This window comes from Cibotium barometz, chromosome 17 (genome assembly GCF_041138505.1).
Source record: "Cibotium barometz isolate CiBa-2024 chromosome 17, ASM4113850v1, whole genome shotgun sequence".
Taxonomy (NCBI): Eukaryota; Viridiplantae; Streptophyta; class Polypodiopsida; order Cyatheales; family Cibotiaceae; genus Cibotium; species Cibotium barometz.
Genome location: NC_141062.1, coordinates 12,583,069 through 12,602,499, shown reverse-complemented (window position 1 = coordinate 12,602,499; position 19,431 = coordinate 12,583,069). Strand labels below are relative to the sequence as shown.

The following is a 19,431-nucleotide window of genomic DNA, read 5'->3' as shown; positions in this document are numbered from 1 at the left end:
TGTTAATTTCATTGTCATCACCGGCCATCGTGCCTTGAAATACCTTCTCAACAAACCGCAAGTGGTTGGGAGGGTGTGGTGGTGGCTCCTCCTTTTTGAAGAGTTTGACTTCGAAATTCTTCTTCGGCTGGGCAAATATCACGTCATGGCAAATCATCTTTCTAGAATGGACTCCGGAGAACCAGCCACACCCTCAAGTATTGATGATGACCTACCCGATAATGTCCATTTCAAAGTTGATGCTACCCCAAACTGGTACGGGGATGTGCTCTTGCTTTTGTCTACAAGTTCCTACCCGATTGGCCTCTCCCCCAAAGACAAGCGTCATCTGCTGGTCAAAAGCAGGCCCTTCCAGGTGGTGGGACTGGTCAACTGTACAAAGTAGGACATGACGGGATTCTCTGCCGATATGTCAGCCTCATGGGGAGCCACATTTGGTGGAAGATGCTCATGCTAGTCTAGTCACAACCATCCATCTTTTTCAATCAGGCTTGTTTCAAGGGTTGTAAAGAGTTTGTCATGTGTTGTGCCACGTGCCAAAGGTGTGGCCCAAAGCCCACCAAACAATCTCATCGTCCTCTACACATTTCTCTCGCATGGTCCCCCTTTGAGAGGTGGGGAATTGATTTTGTTGGGCCAATTGAACCCACCGCCCATCCACACAGATGCAAGTACCTTCTAGTGGCCCCAGATTATGCAACAAAGTGGGCAGAGGCTCAAGCCACAAAAGATTGCACTGCCCACATAGTGGCTCGATTTCTGTACAAGCATATCTTCACCAAGTTTGGATGTCCACTTGAAATCACAAGCGATAGAGGTTCTCACTTTCTCAATGAACTTATCTCCACCCTTCTAGCCAACTACCGAAAATCATGTGCCTACTACCCCCGAGCCAATGGACAAGCCGAGAGCACCAACAAAGTTTTGTGCTAACTTTTAAAAAAGATGTGTCACCAGCACCCAAACAAATAGCTGGAGGCTCTCCTCGGCACCCTTTGGGCATACCGCATTGCTTTTAAGGCCACAACTCAACACAGCCCTTTTCAATTGGCTTTTGGCTTGGAGGCAATCTTTCCTTTTGAATTCAACTGTGTATCACTCAGAGTAGGTTTCTCTCGCCTCACTCACCCCATGGTCATGCACACCGCCAACATCCTTCATCTCTCTATTTAAGAGGAGACAAGGGCAAGAGTCTCTCAAGCACTGCATACAGAGCAACACAGAAGAAAACTATGGCATGACCGTCACTTGCGCCGGCCACACTTGGAACAGGTGATCTAATACTAGTGTACCAAGCGCGGTACCTCAAAAGGGCAAAAAAGTTAGTACCAGCATGGGAAGGCCCATTCATCGTTCAACAAATCTTGGATCACGGAGTTGTTCAACTCACCACCATGGATGATCAACCTCACCCATTAGTCAATGGATCCCAGACCAAACGGTACCACCAATTAGACCCTCCAACACCGACTTAAACCTATTCTTCACCTCCCTACTTGCCAACCCTATGCCAATTTCTTCGGGCAAGTCCTACCCCCTTCCATTCCATTCTTTATCCTCATCTTTGGTGTTCACTTACCCCCCACACCCCCCCACACCCCCCCCCCCCCCCAAAAAAAAAGGTCCCACTTCCCACTCCTAGGCAAGCATTTACCATCCGCCATGCTGGTCAAGCTTTTGTTTTTTTCCCCACTCTGTAACACACCTTCACGATTTCTTTTCATTAGTTTTGTTTTATTTTATTCTTGAAAGATGGCCATCGCCGCACACTGCCACACCCTCCTACACTTGCTTCCTTCACACCTACTCCACCTCTTTTTGGCCCACTCTCTCACCGGCTCACCCTCATCCCCCCTCCACTTTAGCTCACCACCTCACCTTCAAGCCTCTTGGCACATCAACCATCCTGCTTTTTGCGCACCTCTTTCCATCAATTTCAGCCTTAACTTTGGCGACTTACCTATCCCTCTCCTTACCCTTTTGGCACACCGCTTCACCACATCATCTTTCCCATTCTTCTATCGCATATCAATAGCCCCATGGCATTCTCTCCATCAACTTCAACATTCACCACTTCTACCCCACATAGCTCCTCAACTTCCCCACCCTTGTCAATCCCAAGGGACCTTCCCGTCTCCAATATCACCCCCACTCCTCCACTAGTGTTCCTCATGTGGGTGCACCTATTGGAGGTCCGACCCTTGTTCCATCTCCTTTTGCCGGCCAATTTGGAACACCGACTCCTACCTGTCCACATGCCCGTCTACAAGTTGGCACACTTCCATTTGCCGGACCAAGCTTCAATCCACACACTGGATTTTTTGCAAGCCCAAGCTACATCTTCGGTACCCCTGCCGGTCCGCGATTGTTTGCCGGCCCAACCCCCTTCTATGGGCCACCTGCAAGTCCAAGTTTTTCTCCCAACCAAAGCTTCATATTTGGGCACCACTTGCAGGTACAAGCTCACACTTTGGCAAGCCTGTTGCAGGCGCAGGCTCACCTGCCCATCCCACTCCACACTACCTCTTTGTTCGACTTCTCCACCAGTTTCAAATGTGGACAACTTGCAGCTCTGGCCCGAAATCTACACTTCAGTTTCCTCACCTTCCTCGTCTCCACTTCGGACCAGGCCATAAACCCAAGGCCGTCCACTACGGCCTCACCCACAACCGGAACATGTCTACCTCTTCCACTCCACGCGGCCGAGGGCAGAGAACTTCATCACCATTGCCACAGATAATAACATTCCAGAGGATAACATTGATTTATCCTCTTCTTCCACCACCACCCTTGAAGGCTCCCCCTACTCCACCCCCTCACCAAACGACCCAACCTACGTGCCATCTGATGAGGAACCTGAACCACCGAACCACTTGCCACCGGCTTCCCCACCTCCTTCCAATCTTCTCATCACCCCTTTCCAAACGCCCCCTACCGCAACTCTAACCAGTACACTTTTTATATTAACTTCCATGAGCCTAACCCATTCCCAAGCCCCCCTCTCCATTCCCTCCTCACTCCCTCCGAGCTCACCACACTCGGCCTGACACGCTTGGCTACCATCCAACTTCTTCCTGCCAATCCTGCCTTGCGCGCCTCCCTCATCCGCAACTTCCCTCACTTTGGTCTTGCCAATAACCTCACCTGTCATCTCTCTGTCATAGCTCTTTCAGATGTGGTTGGCCCCCCTAGCCCTTCCATTCATAGGCGCCGGTCCAACATCCTCATCACCAGCATCCCCACCACTGAATTGAGCACCTCTACTCTTTCTCGTATTTCTCCTCACCCCCTCGTCCTGCTCTGATCACTTCAACACAGGACTCTTTTCCTTTTCTATTCCCTCTTGACTTGGAGCACACCCCACCGTTGAGCCCGCAGGTCACTGATGCTTCTCCTGCACCCATCGGGGTGAATACCTCTCTAGGCCTTGCTGCACACCCACCATCTTCATCTCCATCCTTGCCATCGGCATCTTCTTCCGATTCTGGAGACTCCTGCCCACCTTGGTATCCCCGAGAATCTCCTTTCACAGAGGCTACTCCTGATCCCTTATGGGATGAGCTTCCCTTCACCAGGCTTCCGCACACCTTGGATCTTCCATGTGCCACCCGTGCCCGACGTCTGGTGGGCAACTTTGACAGTGTGTCCCTTGAGGCACGCATCTACTCTTGAGTACCTAGCAGATTATTTCATCCTACTATCAAAGGAATGGTCCCGGTTACATGGAGAGCTGTGCCAACCACACCATCCAGCAACTACGCTCCTATTACTCAACTTCGTGCAGAAGTTGCTACTCTCAGATCTTCTCTTACAGTATCCCGATTCCCAGCATCGTGCCACCATGCTAGAGGTGGAGCTTCAATATGCTAGGTCACACCTTGCTATGGTTGATATAGATCTTGCACAGCTTCCCTCTCTCAAGGAGCAGGCCGCCCAGTCCCACCCAGAGTCAGAGTGCAGCTACTAGTGGACCCCCAACTAAAGGAAAGAATGGCTCTACCGCTCCTCCTCACATCTAAAACCTCTAGTTCAGTTTTGGTTATTGTTACCTTTGAAGTTTACTATGTAGGATTTTATTTCATTTAATTGTATATATCATTGAACAGGTTGATCAAACTATCTCTATTGTAATCTCTATTTTTTAACTCATAAATATCACCTCAATTTCTTGGCAACCTCTCCATCCTCTACATCGGCTTTTCTCTGCCATTCGCCGAGGACGATGAATCAATTAGTGGTGGGTGATCTGTAGCCACCCTGGCTGCCCATTTTTGCGGCTACCTTGGTCCTTCACTTTTGGACCGGACAAAAGTGCCAGCTACCTTGGACCAGTCCAGCCCATTGCATCGACACCTAGGCCAGCGCACCACTTGCACTAATACTACAATGATGCACCACTTGTCTCTTGTGCTCACTTAATGAACACCACGCTGCTCTTGACAGTCACTAGTCCAAAGGCCAAGCGGCATTGTACAAAGGGATATGGGATTGTGTGATGGGGATCATTCTAGCAATACTAGTCTCATCTATTTTTGTGTTCTGGTGTTCTCGCCACTCTCACTATTCTTGCTCATCTGCGTGCTCTTGCTCATCTATGTTCTTGTTCATTTGTGTTCTTGCTCGTGTGTGTGTTCTCTGTGCTAGTGAGCTATGCGCGTGTGAGCTATGCGTGCGCCCCATAGCTCACGTCCCTCCTAGCTTGTGACAACACCTGAGGGCATACTGTCCTAGAGGGGACCCTCTGTTCACTGTGGTGTACACTATCTTAGGCATGCCGGGCAAAGATGTGTGCTACACTGGTGCCTATGGGCAGAGAAAAACTGCTACTATCGAAGGATCTACTCGTCAAAAAAATAACTAGACAAAAGATTTAACCGCCCCACCATGGAGCTCTTTCATTAGTCAAAACGTCCACAGAAAAGCAAACTACAAAACTAGCAACCCCAAGGGAGGGAGCCTGCTATGTATTCAAGCTTAGTCGAAGAATCAATTTTGCCATAATAAGTTTTCTTACCAAAGTGGTAGAGAGTCTATTATAGGTCTTGTATTAAGAGGATTCCCCTTAAGATTGCATGCATAATAAGGAAATCAAGGGCTAAGCCAGACTTCATGGTTGTCACGGTACGAAAATACGATACCGTACGGGAATTTTTGGTACGATATGAAATTTTCGGATACCGTACGATAAAATATGGTTTTTATTTTTTACACTTACAACCTATGGAGCTTCAAGCTTGAATGTGAGGGAAGGTTGGGAGGGAAGGAGTCTACAGTGCTTGAGGAACCAGAACATGGATATGTGTCTCTCCCGGTTGGATCTCCCGATTGTCTCCAAAAAAGAACCTGGATGGATAATGCAATACCAAAGGTCTCCCAGTGTAGCGTTTATGACTAAGGGACCGTCCTTGCACAAATATCAGGAGTGCATCTAGGGTGATAAGTTTAGGGACTCCTCTCTAGATCAAAATGGCCATGTCCAAATCTTCTCCCTCGTACATAACTTGAGAATCTAATTGTCTAGCCTACCTATACCAGGGATCCCCAAGTGATGTGGCAAGATTCTCTCATCCTACCAATCAAGTGTACACTACTAGTCTATCTCGCCAGATTTTTTAGGTCTCTCAACAACCCCATATGGAATACTGAGTGGACACGAAAGTTGCGAAGTATTGCGAGCATTTGGGATCTTCGTAAAGCAGGGTTTCTATATCTTTTTTTAGCATTTGGAATTTTTTCTTTCAAGGAAAAAAGAATTTTGGGGGGGGGGGAAAACGTACCGTACGATACGAACCCATTCGTACCCGTACGAGAAATAACTATGAAGCTAGTGCTTGAGGTGGCCAATGTGAAGACAGAATTCCAAGAACATAACCTGAATGCTGGAATTTCATGAAAATTCCTATTCCCATATTAAAAGGATAAGAGCGGTGTTATCAAGGAATCTACTCTAAAAGAAATTATGAGATTTTTTCAGATTTGTTACCATTGAGGTAATCTAAATCAAATACTTCCAAGATTTTCATCCCAAGTAATGTTGAAGTTATTTATACAAAGTTATACCGGGTCTTTTTGAAAATCATCTAGTCAAAGAGCTTGATTTTCACAACTGGAGCTCCACCACCAAGCAACCTAGGGCCTCCCCCTTCGTCCTCGCACACTCCGTCATTGCCCCCCTCCTCCTTGTGCGCTCCTCCATCACACTCCACAACACTCTCGCTCCCTTCCTAGTTGATATGTTTGCCAAGGTTTTCCACCCTCATGGTCTAGTAGCACTATTGTGCCAATCCATAAGGCCAAGGACCCATTCGATACAAATAACTACCGCACGATCATGATTGGTAGCCACACATTGGCCTAACTTTATGGGACAATGTTGGAGTCTGAGGTCAATGCCTTTGCAGAGAGACATGGGCGCAGAGCTAGGGGACAGGTAGGTTTTCAGCGGACCTATTCCACCCTGAATCATGTTTTTACATTGAGAGCCGTCTTTGAGGAGGCCGAGTTGAAGGGGCGGTAGGTCTATTGCTACTTTGCTGACTTCCACAAGGCCTTTGATACTGTACCCCGGGCGCTCTGCCTTCAGAAGTTGGCCCTTCTAGTGGAGACACAACATTGTATAAGTCAATGACGAGGAGAGTGCAAGCACTAGAAGGCATGTCAGATGTGATCACTAGAACCCTACGGGTGAAGCAAGGATGCCCTCTCTGTCTCACACTCTTTGGACTTTAAATAGATGAAATCTCTAACTTCATTGGCAGACTTGGTGGGCCGGGTTCCACATTGTGTGATACGTTGGTACCCATTTTACTTTAAGCAAACGACATAGTACTCATCTCAGACTCAACAAAGGCTACAGAGACACTTGATGGCACTACAGGCCTTTTGTGAGGAGCGAGACCCAAGAGTTAGCTTTTGCAAGTCCAAGGTTATGATCTCCAACACCTCATGCCCTTTGTCTCTTGATGGCACTGCAGGCCTTTTGTGAGAAGCGACATCTCACAGTTAACCTTGGCAAGACCAAGGTTATGATCTCCAACACTTCGTGACCTCGGGAAGGATGATCAGACATCGGGGAGGATGATTGGAGGAGGATAGAGAGATTACATGTCATGATGTTTTCATGGATGATTTGAAGTGAGCCTTCACGGCCCCACTCCATTATTCTTGCACAGTTTGGAGCAGCCCCCTCGGTAGTTGATGCCCCCTTCTAGACAGCGTGTAACTATTTGGCCCTCCGAGCTCTTTTCACATGATAGAACTCATGCCCAGATACATGGACAAGCTGATGGAGACATGGCAACAAGGATCCTAAAGCTAGAACATGAAAAAGCACCAGTCTTGGTCAAAAAGCAAGAAAAAGCAAAAAGTCAAAACTATGTTGACCGAGACTTGAGGGCACCATTGGAAAAAGGACATCGAACTGGATCAAAAAGCTAAAGCTGCTTTTCCAAAAAGCAGTTCCAGGGCAAATAAGTAAGGCCCTGAAGCTACAAAAGCACAAATCAAGAACTTTGGCTTTCCCCCCCCCACCCCCCCCCCCCCCCCCCCCCCCCCCAGAAAGGAGACTTCTATTAAGTATGAAATTTTTTTACAAAATGGTGATTTCACACCAAGAAAGGTGGAGATCTCAACCAATCAGGAGCCCTGTGCTGCCAATAGGGTCCCGAGTGAGAGGACGTGAAAAAGATACCAATGTCCCACTCTCTCATAAACTGGCCGCGCTTCCTCTCCGCAGCCCTCGAAGATCCCTGGATTCTGGCCCAGGTAGCCATGATGGTGTGAATAATATCACTCCAAATCCTGCAAAGACACTGAGAAACAAGAACGGGAGTACCCTCAATGGCCTTGGTGCATCTAGCCTATTTTTGACTATTATTAAAATATTTAAAAGAGAAAAGCAAAAAGACAAAGCAAAAGGAAGGCATGGCAAAAAGCACAGTCCCCCCCTTCAACTATATATAAGAAGCTTGTACCATCTTGAAGAGATCATCACAACTTGTGGAGAGCCATCTTGCAAGATTCATCTTGTGAAGAACAAGAGCATCATCGACATCATCTTCCTCTCCACCTCCTTGCGCCACCCTGCTCCGCCATCCCCGTCCGCTGCCTTGCCGAGCGTTGTCTCTGCAACGCCCTTTTGCACCAAGCGCCGCCCCTTGCAGCGCGCAATTCTGGCTATGCCGCCTTAAGCTGCCCGTCTTCACCGTTGCTCCGCCGTGCACCACCTCTACAGCGCCCGTCTTCACCGTTGCTCATGGGTCCTCACTTGGAAAAGACCAAGGATTGCTCCTGAAATAAATTCCTGAAAAGGAGGTGAGGCCTGTTCCCCACTCAATGTGGTGTACTGTGTAAAAAAAACCCCTATACCTCTCTCTGTCTATCTATATCTCTTGGACACGTTGTTGAATCTATCACTGCATGCTCCATTGGGCTTACAGTGGTATTAGAGCAAGGATTTCTCTTGAAGAAATCTTTCTTGGGATGACAGAGCCATGTCAACAGCAGAGGGAGATCAAGGGCCTCAAGAAGAGAACAACTATGAAGCCAACACAGAAGTTCTAGGAGGGAAGCAAGGCCGTCAATCTCTCTCTCATGAGACTGCGGCCATGACATCAGCAAAATACCGAGCGGCAAGACTTTCAAAAATTCAGACAGTTTCTCCAAGATGAAGAGTTCCTAGCTTGGAGAGCCAAGAAGGAACAAGATTACAAAAGAGCTCAAATGTTCAAAGACTTTATCAAAAACCAGGCTACTAAAGCCGAAGGAGTGGAAGCTGCCAAAGCTTACCTACGAGCTAAAGGGGTTACCATTGGAGAGGAATCCAAAGCTACCAGATCTATTACCCATGGAGGACATAGAGAAGTTGCCCCTAGAACCACTCTATCCGATGCAGCTTCCTCAGGTCCGGAAACGGAGAAGAAGGCAAAGGAGCCTTCAACCGGCAAAGTGGACTTTAAGCCGGGAGGGAAAAGAATCAAATTTGATACCTTCTATGGAAAGCGGGACACCCAGAAAACCTTATCTTTCATCAAAGAGTTTCATGCCACCTTTGGAGTAGAAGGAGCAAACTTCGAGGAAGATGAGCAGAAGGAATGGGATGAGGTAAAGCAAAAGGCCGGCGAGAGTGTATAAACATACCTTCATAATTTTCCAGCCATCTCATTGAAGTTTACCTCTTATACCCCCATCCCATCCCTGATGGAAATGCGTAAGTTCGTCTCATTGGATTGCAACCAAAACTTAGGCAAGCAGATAATATGGCGGGACTTAAAACTTTGGAAGAAGCTCAAGATAGCCTTGCAAGCCAAAGCTCTATATATGCCTTGGATGGTGGGCAATGCAAAGAACGAGAATCAAGATTCTCCCCAAAAGAAGAAGTTCAAAGGAGGATCTCAAGCAAGGAATGAGCCACAAGAAAAGAAGAACAAGAATGAGGATAAGCCTCCACTTTACCAAAAGAAGCTATCCCGCAAGCAACTTGAAGATTATGTCAAGAAGGTAAATGTTTCCAAGGTGGGAAGAAGGGACGTATGGCCGTAAAATGTCCTGATAGACCAAATCAAGAAGCCAAACCGCCCGAAAATAACGCGTTGCCAAAGGAACTCCAACAATAGGATGATACACCGCCAAGAGAAAAGGCAACTTTGGGCAAAGTGGCAAACCAACCCGTGCTTATCCATTTCGACAGTGGTGCTATCCACCACTACATTCATCCTTGAGTAGTTGAAGCCATGAACCTCCCTCCTTCCACCATCCTGCCCGAACCTCATCCCCCTTCCTACAGCACTGATGTGTATCTGTGTATAAGACCAAGTCTCTCCCTCTAAATGTCTCCTCGAACAAACCTGCATCTATCCTCAAGGCGCCATTGCAGTTCCAAACCGCAATCTCTAGCTTGGTCTTATTGGTCTCACACCGTCATTGGGCACGTCGCTCGGTGATGATCACCCTCCCATCTCTGTACACTGCCCATTTCCCTCCCTTCCGTGCATCCAAGATGCGTGGCATGCACTCCCTCCTGTGTGCCACCTGTGCTAGTGTGAGATCGTCTTCGAGGTAAGTCTTTGGTGGTGTCTTTGCCCACCCTCCATGCCTCGACGAAGGGGGTATCAGCGATTTCCAGCTTTCTGCATAGTGCTATAGCGTCCTCTTTCGGCGAGGCTCCTTCCTTCCATCCCACCACTCTCACATTCAATGCCCTAATCTTCCTTCTTTTCTCCTCTTTGAGTGTGTCATTGATGATGTTTGGGGATGATGGCGGGTCCCGTTGCTTCTTGGCAACCTCAATCCAGCTGCCCGCTTCTTCCACTTGTTTCTGTGTCTTCTTAATCGCCTCAGCCCATGTGGTTGCCTCGTTTGCTGCCTACTCCTCTTGTTCCTGGAGGGTCTTCATTTGCTCTCTAAGTGTATTCAGCTCATCATTGAGGGATAGTTGAATTTCTCCTTCTTCGAATCGAGTACGTGCCCTCAAGGTCTCGTTTTCCACTTTAAGGGTGGCAACTTGGGCCTCCAGCTCCGTAATTAGTGAGGTGTGGTGGCTGGTTTTTGCATCCAACATTTGGACCATTTCCTCCTGCATCTTGCTTACCTGAGTTGCCATGTATGCCTGCATGTCTGCCTTCCACCTATCCATCTCCTCTTCCATGGAGGCACGCATACTATCCTTGTTCTCCCCGAGCTTCTTTTGTATGTGCTCAATGTCTGTATCCTGCATTTTGCATACTTCTCTCATAGTGGTCAGGCATGTTTTGATATGGGGATCGCCGATCTTTTGTGTGCTCACCCAAATCGAGCTGTATTTCCTCCCCTTCTCACCTCTCCTTGTTGCCGGCAAGCTGTCCATGATGGACTGAAGGGGTCCCCCTTCTAGTACTGATTTTGGTCCTCAGCTGGTGGCCCCCATAGATGGCCAGCTGCAAGTGGGGAGGCAAGTAGCAGCAGATAGGATTATGTTTCTGCCTTGGGAGCCTGAGCAAGGGCACGTGGGGAAAGGGGGGGGAGAGAATGACTGCAGGAGGGCAGCGAAGAGAGAGAAAGGGGCAACGAAGAGAGAGAATGACTGCAGGAAGGGGGCGAAGAGAGAACGACTGCAGGAAGGGGGGGCGAAGAGAGAGAAAGGGGCAACGAAGAGAGAGAATGACTGTAGGAGGGCAGCGAAGAGAGAATGACTGCAGGAAGGGGGGCGAAGAGAGAGAAATGACTGCAGGAAGGGGGGCGAAGAGAGAAAGGGGCAACGAAGAGAGAGAATGATTGCAGGAAGGGCGGCGAAGAGAGAGAATGACTGCAGGAAGGGGAACCCTAAACCCCCATCCGCCCGAACCTCGTCCCCCACGCTCTTCCTTCTTTCACCTCAGCATGGTGAGAGATGCTATTGATAGGATGCAGACTGGGAGAGCACAGGATCATGATGGACTCGTCACCGAGCATTTCTCCCATGCTAGGGACACGCTAGCTCCTTTACTAGTTGACATGTTTAACAGGGCTTTATGTGAGGGCTTCCCGTCAGCTGGCCATCGAATACTATTGTACCTATCTTGAAAGGAGGTGACCCCATGGACCCCAACAACTATAGGACTATCATGATTGCTCACACCTTGGCCAAGATTTATGGTTCGATTTTGGAGCATTAGCTTAGTAGATGGTTCAAGGAGCAGAGACTCACAGCACCAGGGCAGGCAGGCTTCAGGAGAGGGCACTCCACACTAGATCATATCTTTACACTACAGGGGATCATTGAGGAGGGGAGAGCTCAAGGGCATCGGATATACTGCTGCTTTGTGGATTTTCGCAAAGCTTTTGATACTTTCCCACGGGCCAGACTGATGAGGAGACTGCAGGATATGGGAGTGCCAGCAAAGATGCTGTGGGGGATCATTACACTCTATGAGTCGGTCACAGGCAGAGTACGGGCTCCGGGAGGTGACTCTCAGAGATCATACACAGCACTATCGGGGTGAAGCAAGGCTTCCCCTTGTCTCCTACTCTATTTGGTCTATACATTGATGAGATCTCGGATTACATAGACAAACAAGGAGGACCAGGAGCACATTTGGCAGGAGTCCTGATACCAATCCTCTTGTATGCAAATGATATTGTTCTTATTTCTGATTCACCAGAGGGGGTGCAGAGGCATTTGGATGCATTACGGGCCTTTTGCGAGGACCGGGACCTCACTGTGAACCTTGGAAAGACCAAGGTCATGATCTTTAACACCTCCTCAGAGTGGATAAGTAGATCTGTAGTATAGTTTACATATAGTGGAGAGCCTGTGGAGTATGTTACCTCATATGTATACCTTGGGATCACTTTTGCTGGACCTCAATTCTCAATGCGGAAGGCGGCCGACGCTAGATTGATGAGGGGATATGCAGCCCTTGGCTCGCTAGAGGGGCAATGCTCACAGATACAATTTCAGGAGCCAAGGACGAAGCTTTGGCTATTTGATACTCTAGTTACACTTGCACTACTGTATGGTGCCCCCATTTGGGGTCCTAGTTTATACCACAGCAGGAGACAGAGGAGAGAGCCGGCCGAGACAAATACAAAGGACGTATATGATGGGTATGGAGAGGCCCCTTGTGGCGATGATCTCACGCATGATTAGGAGTAAGCCATCAGTGCCACATGAGATTGTGCGGGCACAGATGGGGGCTGCACCGATAGTGATAGAGGCTCTATTCTAGACAGTGACATACTGGCATAGGCTATGGGAGCTTCCACTTGATAGATACCCCCGGCTAGCCCTAGAGTCCTCGAGACAGTTGACACTTGAGGGAGATACAAAGTGCTGGTATGCACAGGTAGGCACTTGGTTTGGTTTGGCATGCACAGTATGCAGATGGAGGCACTCCCCCCGTTCCAGTACAGCATAGAGGCCCCGTCATTTGCTCTCAGCCGCATAGAGTGGAACAGGGTTATTAGGAAGGACATTGTCAGACTGGATACTCAGAGGGCATGGAGTTCACCTAGTTGTCCACTGGGGACCAAGATGGCCTTCTACAGAGATCACCTCCTATGCCTGACAGATGATGGGTTCTTCATCCACCCACGCTACATGGACATACACCTATCCTTTGGGGTGAGATGCGCGATTGGCCAGATCCGCACCTCGTCCCACCAGCTGAGAGTGGAGACTGCCAGATATGGGCCTAGGGCGGCCGCACCAGAGGACAGGATATGCCAGCTCTGTCACACAGAGCCCGAGATCATTACAAATGCCGATGCCCTGTATACTATGAGATTCGGGGGAGGTTCCACTGCCTCTTCCGAGCTAGGTTCCGACCACTTTCCAGGATCATGGACTTCCCGGATCAAAGATGCCTCAGACTTTTTCTTCTAGAGCTCCGTAGACACAGGGAGTCCTTAGTGAGATCCAAATCAATCTGAGAGTGATGAGTCACTCCCAACTCTTGATCATGAAAGAAAAGATTTCCTAAAGAAGTATGGAGATCGTTTTGCAGACTCTTCCAGGAGACCAGAAGATCATCAGATTGACATCATGCCAGGAAGCTCACCTCCTAACAAACCTCCTTATCGTGTGAGTCAAGCTCAACAACACAAGACTATGAAGCAAGTGACCAGGCTATTGAAAAAGGGTTTGATTAGACCTAGCTCATCATCTTTTTGCTCCCCAGTTTTATTGGTTTAGAAAAAGGATGGTTCTCGGCGTATGTGCATTGATTACGGGGCTCCTAACAAGATCACTGTAAAGAATAGGTTTCCTATTCCTAGGATTGACGATATCCTGGATAGATTGGATGGAGCCACTATCTTTAGCAGGATTGACTTGAAGAGTGGTTACCATAAGTCAGGATTGTTCTAGAGGACATTCACAAGACTGCATTCAGGACTACTTTTAGACTCTATGAGTGTTTGGTGATGCCTTTTGGTCTTACCAATGCCCCAGCTACTTTCAACCGAATGATGGAAAGAGTATTTCGAGCACATAGAGAGTTTGCAGCTACTTTCTTTGATGACATTATTGTGCATTCAAAGAATGAAGAAGAGCATCGAGAGCACTTGGATATGGTATTTCAGGAACTATGGAAGCACAAGTTGTATGTGAATGGCAAGAAGAGTGAATTCTTTTTGTCAGAGATTCTCTACTTGGGCCATATAGAGTCGAAGGAAGGAGTCAGGATAGACCCAGAAAAGGTCAAGCTATTATGGAATGGCCAGAGTTGACTAGTGTGCATGCAGTTCAAAGTTTTCCTTGGCCTATGCTCACACTGATGGAGGCTCCACCCGCCCCACCTCAGAGGGACTCTTCCGCAGCCCCCTCGCCCGCCCCTCAGGATACCCCCATCAGGCTTTCTCTTTGGCCAGAAGAGGAAGCGAGCCTCGCCGCAGAGGTGGAACGCCTCCAGGCACATTCCACCATCTGCCGTATAGTCGGCACTCGCCCAGCAGAGGGGAGATCCGGGATCTTCTCCAGGCCCGCCTTCTTGCAGATGTGGGCAAGATCCTGGATGTTCAGTTACTGGGCCGTGGACACTACCAGATTGAGTTCGAGACAGCTTAGAGCGTGGCCCAGGTCCTAGCCATGAGTCAGTCCCCTTGACATCAGGGGCGCTCGGGCATTCTTCATACCTTGGCAGCATGGCTTTGACCCAGCAGCGGCCGAGCAGGGAGAGCGCCTATTCCATGTTACAGTTTGCTTCCCTGGACTCCGCCGCGAGTACCTTCCGCTTCTTTCTAGGCTAGGAGCATTGGTGGGCTCGGTGCTTAAGACTGGCCCCACAGCAGCTTCGGTGGTGGCTAGAGCAGCTGGGCTACCTTCGGTCAGAGTTTTGGTTCCTGACATCTCCTCCCTTCCAAGGTCATTCAGCTACCTAGGATAGGGGGGGATGGATTGATCAGAGAGTGGAGTTTTCGGGGCTCCCGAACCACTGTTTGCCCACAAATGCGGCTCGGCAGGTAGCCTCCGGGACACCTGCTCAGCCCACAGAGACCTCGGAGTGGCAGCCTGGACAGGGGCGCCGTAGAGGGAGACAGCCACAACAGCACGCCCAGAGACCGATGCAGTAGCAGCCAGTCTCAGCATCACTGGGTTCCCGTGAGGAACAGCTTTGCTCCCCTCCAGGAGGAGACCCCAGCGCCGACTGAGGACCAGGAGATGCCAGCACCCCCTCCTTCGCCCCCACCCCCCCTCCCCTGTTCCCCCCTCCCGCCTCGCTTCCACCTTCGCCTCCTCCCGTTCCCGCTCCGGTTTTGGCAGCGGCTCCTTCTCCACCCCCTTCTCCCCCCCCTCCTCCCCCTCCGCTCGCCTCAGCTCCCCGGGAGGCCCTGGCAGTTCCCTGGCGCTCACCTGCAGTCCGACGGGCACTGAGCACCGACCTTGCTCGAGCACCGCAGAGGAGACTTACCATGCCGATTCGGGCTTCACGAATATCCTCTATCCGCAGTCGGCTAAGTCATCTCGACACTAGACAGCGCTCGGAGGCTTTTGACTACTTCACACGGTTTTTTGGAGCGGAGGGCCCCCATGAGCCAGCACCCATCAAAGTTCATGTAGTGATACCTCCGGCCCGAGGGGAGGAGGCACTTGATTCAGCGGTGGCCTTCTCCTTCCCTCTCTGTGGCCCTAGCGACCGGGAGTGGACTCTAGATCTCGCTCTTAGCATTTTGAAGACTCAGGCAGTTGAGTTTTCTCACCATGTGAGCGACCGGGAGTGGACTCTTGATCTCGCTCTTAGCATTTTGAAGACTCAGGCAGTTGAGTTTTCTCACCATGTGAGCGATCTGGAGGTGGCAGACGTGATAGGCCAACTCTCATTTTTTCTTCAATACCTGCCTCCGGGATTCGACATTTGGTGGTTCGCATAGTGGCAGACTTAGCACGCGACCCTGGTTATGTATGCATACACGAGGTTGCTCTCTCTGAGCAGGAGGCAGTCGCCAAGGGGGACAGCCACTGGCGCCTGATCCAAGATTCTTGCAGCACACCGGGTGGGCAGATTCGTAGCCGCTCGGACGGGGACTATTCTCCATCCAAGCCGCTTGCGAAGGCCCGCCGTACGGCTGAGACAGTCTCCACCTCAGCAGGTCATCCATGAGGATCATCTCATGGAATGTACAGGGCCTTGGCGGCGCACACTATGTACGTTATCGTGGTTGCTTGAGGCAGGAGCTTCAGAGATGCCTGGTTGAGGGCAGTATTGATATTCTGATGATGCAGGAGCACCATTTGCCGGAGAGCAGGATCCGGAGATACGGTTCGGTGATGCCTGGTAGATGGGACACATTTTGGTCTGTAGGGTTTGGCCCCTTGGGTAGGCAGGGAGGAGTATGTATGGTCATTGCGGATGTATGGCGGCAGGCCATTGTGGATCGCGGGGTCATTGTGCCTGGTAGAGCACAGTATGTCATTCTGAGGATGCATGATGAGCTCTTTGGCGTGCTCAATGTCTATGCGCCCAACCATGCTAGTGCCAGTGCAGAGTTCTGGACCCATGTTACGGATGCATTGCCAGAGGCCGCACATTGGTGTGTCGGGGGAGACTTCAACATGCTTGAGGACCCAACCGATAGGGTGGGAGGCAGTCATGTTACAGTGCACGGCACAGAGCTTGCAGCTTGGGAGCGATTTTGCATGACACTGCGGATCACTAATGCATGGCAGTATGAGACTTTCCCCCGCTCTCAGGACAGTCTTAGTTTTTCTCGGTCGGATCGCCGGCAGGGAGGGACTAATCTATCACGGATTGATCGCTTCTATGTGGGCGACAGGTTCGGGGAGCGTGGGGGCTCCGTTGGCATTCTCGCTCGCACCTCTTTTTCAGACCATGCGCCAGTTATTTTGACACTTGAGGAGAGGACACGGGAGACCAGCTTGCAGTTGAGGATCCCAGAGAGGGTACTTACAGATCCTAGTCTTTCTGAGGACATTGAGAGGATCTGGCATGATAGCCAGAGCTCTGACTGTCACCATTTGGCCACCCGAATGGTTCACTCTTGCTTTCACACTATGTGCCTATCAAACGATATACAAATCGCAATTCATGCTCCATGGGCTATCTGGTAATTACCAACTCACATATGGAACAGTTTTGACCATGACAATGATCAATTTGAAGATTTAAGTAGGAGGCTGGTTACATGTGCACCACATATGTTGGCAATTTTCTTGCATTACATACAAACTCAGGAGCAAACTCAGAGGGGGTAAAGAAGGTGGAAGGACCATGGCCAAAAACTCCTTACACATTTCTTTCAAGAATGTTGGACAACACCAAGCTAAAGAGTCAGATAATGATGAGAAGACACCACGAGCACACCCAACTAGAGCACGCCTTGAGAGAGAACTCCAAGAAGTCCTCTTCATGACCTCAAGACAGTTAGCTGCATCTAAACGCCCATGGACTTGTCTTAGGACATCTCATAGACCCTCAGCCTACTTACCAATACCAAGGATTCGAGGAACTCAGCCCCCTACCTAGAGGACACCACACAGTGTAGAGGTAAATTATGGGCATGTTGCGTGCATACATGGAGGACTCACCATCTCAACCCTCAAAAAAGTTCAATCCCCTTAGAAACCCATTGCCCTTGCAAACAGTGATCACATTTAGCCAGATCACAATGTTCGTGTTGCAGCACAATGTGCATTGCAGAACTTCCGCCTTGTACAATGTGTGATGCAAAACTACAGGGCCTACGCAGACACTCTTCTTAATGAAGATTGCTGCTGACTGTTGACGATATGCTTCTGTTGTCGTCGAAGACACCAGGATGACAGATGTCAGCAGCTTTGCGGCCAGCTCTGCTGTTGCATTTGTCCACAGCCTGCTCCCTAAGAAGTGTAGAGCTTCCTGGATATGTGCCTGCTGCTCTTACTGAGGAGGCTTTGTCTGTATTACAAGAATCCAGATAAGCAATCTGCAAGCCAATACCCAAGATGCCTATGCAGCTCACAAAGGTCTCATGTCTGAAGTAATCCATGTAGCTCACTATGCTACAAGTTCCTTGTAAAGCTACAAAGGAGCCAAAGCTAGTCTTCTTGTTGCAAAGTCGTCCATGCTCTCAGCAGCACTGGGGTTCATCATCATCATTGACTATGGAAGGGTTGCACCTTGTAGACAAAGGTTGTTATTAGCAATACTGCCTGCATAAGAGAGGAAGATAATGCAAGTTGTTGGAGAAACATGCCAATGACTGCTGCCAGCAGAAACTAAGTTATCTCTATCCCTTGGGTTGCAAGAGATAATTCTTCTTCTTCTTCTTTTAATAATGCAGACACTATAATGAACCTTAAAGAGCAAATTACTGCTCAGAGACAACCACGGAGGAAGTTTCCCAAGAAAAGTTGGCTCTGATAACAATATAAAAAATTAGGGCAGCTATGGAAGATCGTAGTGAGTTAGTGACACCGTCATGAAAACTTACAATCCATTACAGGAAGAATAAACAATGAATAGAATCAAAGCTCAATCATATTCTATTGCAAAAAAAAAACATAAATGTAAGCTCCAGTACATCACTTTATGGCCCAAGAGGAAGAGCATCTAGATACCCGATTCCCTCCTCGATCACTCAATCATTCCCTAAAACCTCTTGATCAACCCATGCGACTGTGACCTTACAAAGAATTCATCATCAACAAAGACATTACCGAGGCTCTACCTTTTTCATCATTCTATGCCCTTTACAAGTTGCAACTAACCTTCAAACTCTCAACCATACACACACACACAAAAAAAAGGTTATGCTCCCCCTTCATTACCAAGGCTCTACCTTTTTCATCATTCTACACCATTTACAAGTTGCAACTGACCTTCAAACTCATACACACAAAAAAAAAAGAGTTATGCTCCCCCTTCATCTCCATAAAGATCATGAGATCCAATTGTAACATTAAAGATAAATATTCCAATAAATTTGATGTGATAGCTTCTTCTAAGAACGAAAAAGCACTAAAAACCAATCACATACTGCATAAACATGATGTCATGGCAATATTATAAACAAGAAATAACATCAACTCACTGATCAAGAAGAAACAGAATACCTGAAACTCTTTCAACTCCTTTTTGCTAGCATCATATAGCCAAGGAATGCCAAAGTCAAGGTTCCCAACCAATACTGGATCAACCAACATTTGTAATCCTAACACATTCCAAAGCCAACTATTTCCCTGCAACATATAGACAAAGCTGGCTTTTTTACTCGCGTTGCCTGCAGCTATAAGGCAAAAGAAAAGTTGACCTACATTGGTGAACCACGACTGTTTTGCACAAAAGCGTCATGCATGTTTGTTATATGTAGGTTATGATGCTAATATTATTGTTAATAGTTATATTGAGACCTGCATGATAGGAGTATTTTGATGGACCTAGGTGGTCTCCCTAGCAGTTTGGCCAAGAGTGCATAATCAAGGAAACTGACAAGCCACATATGGGTTCAAAGTCTTTAAAAAACCACTATGCTAGTAGT

The 19,431-nt window shown here is 48.7% G+C and overlaps 1 protein-coding gene across 1 annotated transcript in view; it reads right to left on the bottom strand.

The window, feature by feature from the left end:
• The window catches only part of LOC147629692 (Metallo-hydrolase/oxidoreductase superfamily protein), a 71,805-nt gene that overhangs the window by 19,578 nt on the left and 32,796 nt on the right, over positions 1–19,431 (bottom strand). Inside the window, exon 3 of the mRNA XM_086811232.1 lies at positions 19,007–19,132. Coding sequence (XP_086667358.1) covers positions 19,007–19,132 — 126 coding nt within the window. The remainder of the gene's footprint in view (positions 1–19,006; positions 19,133–19,431) is intronic.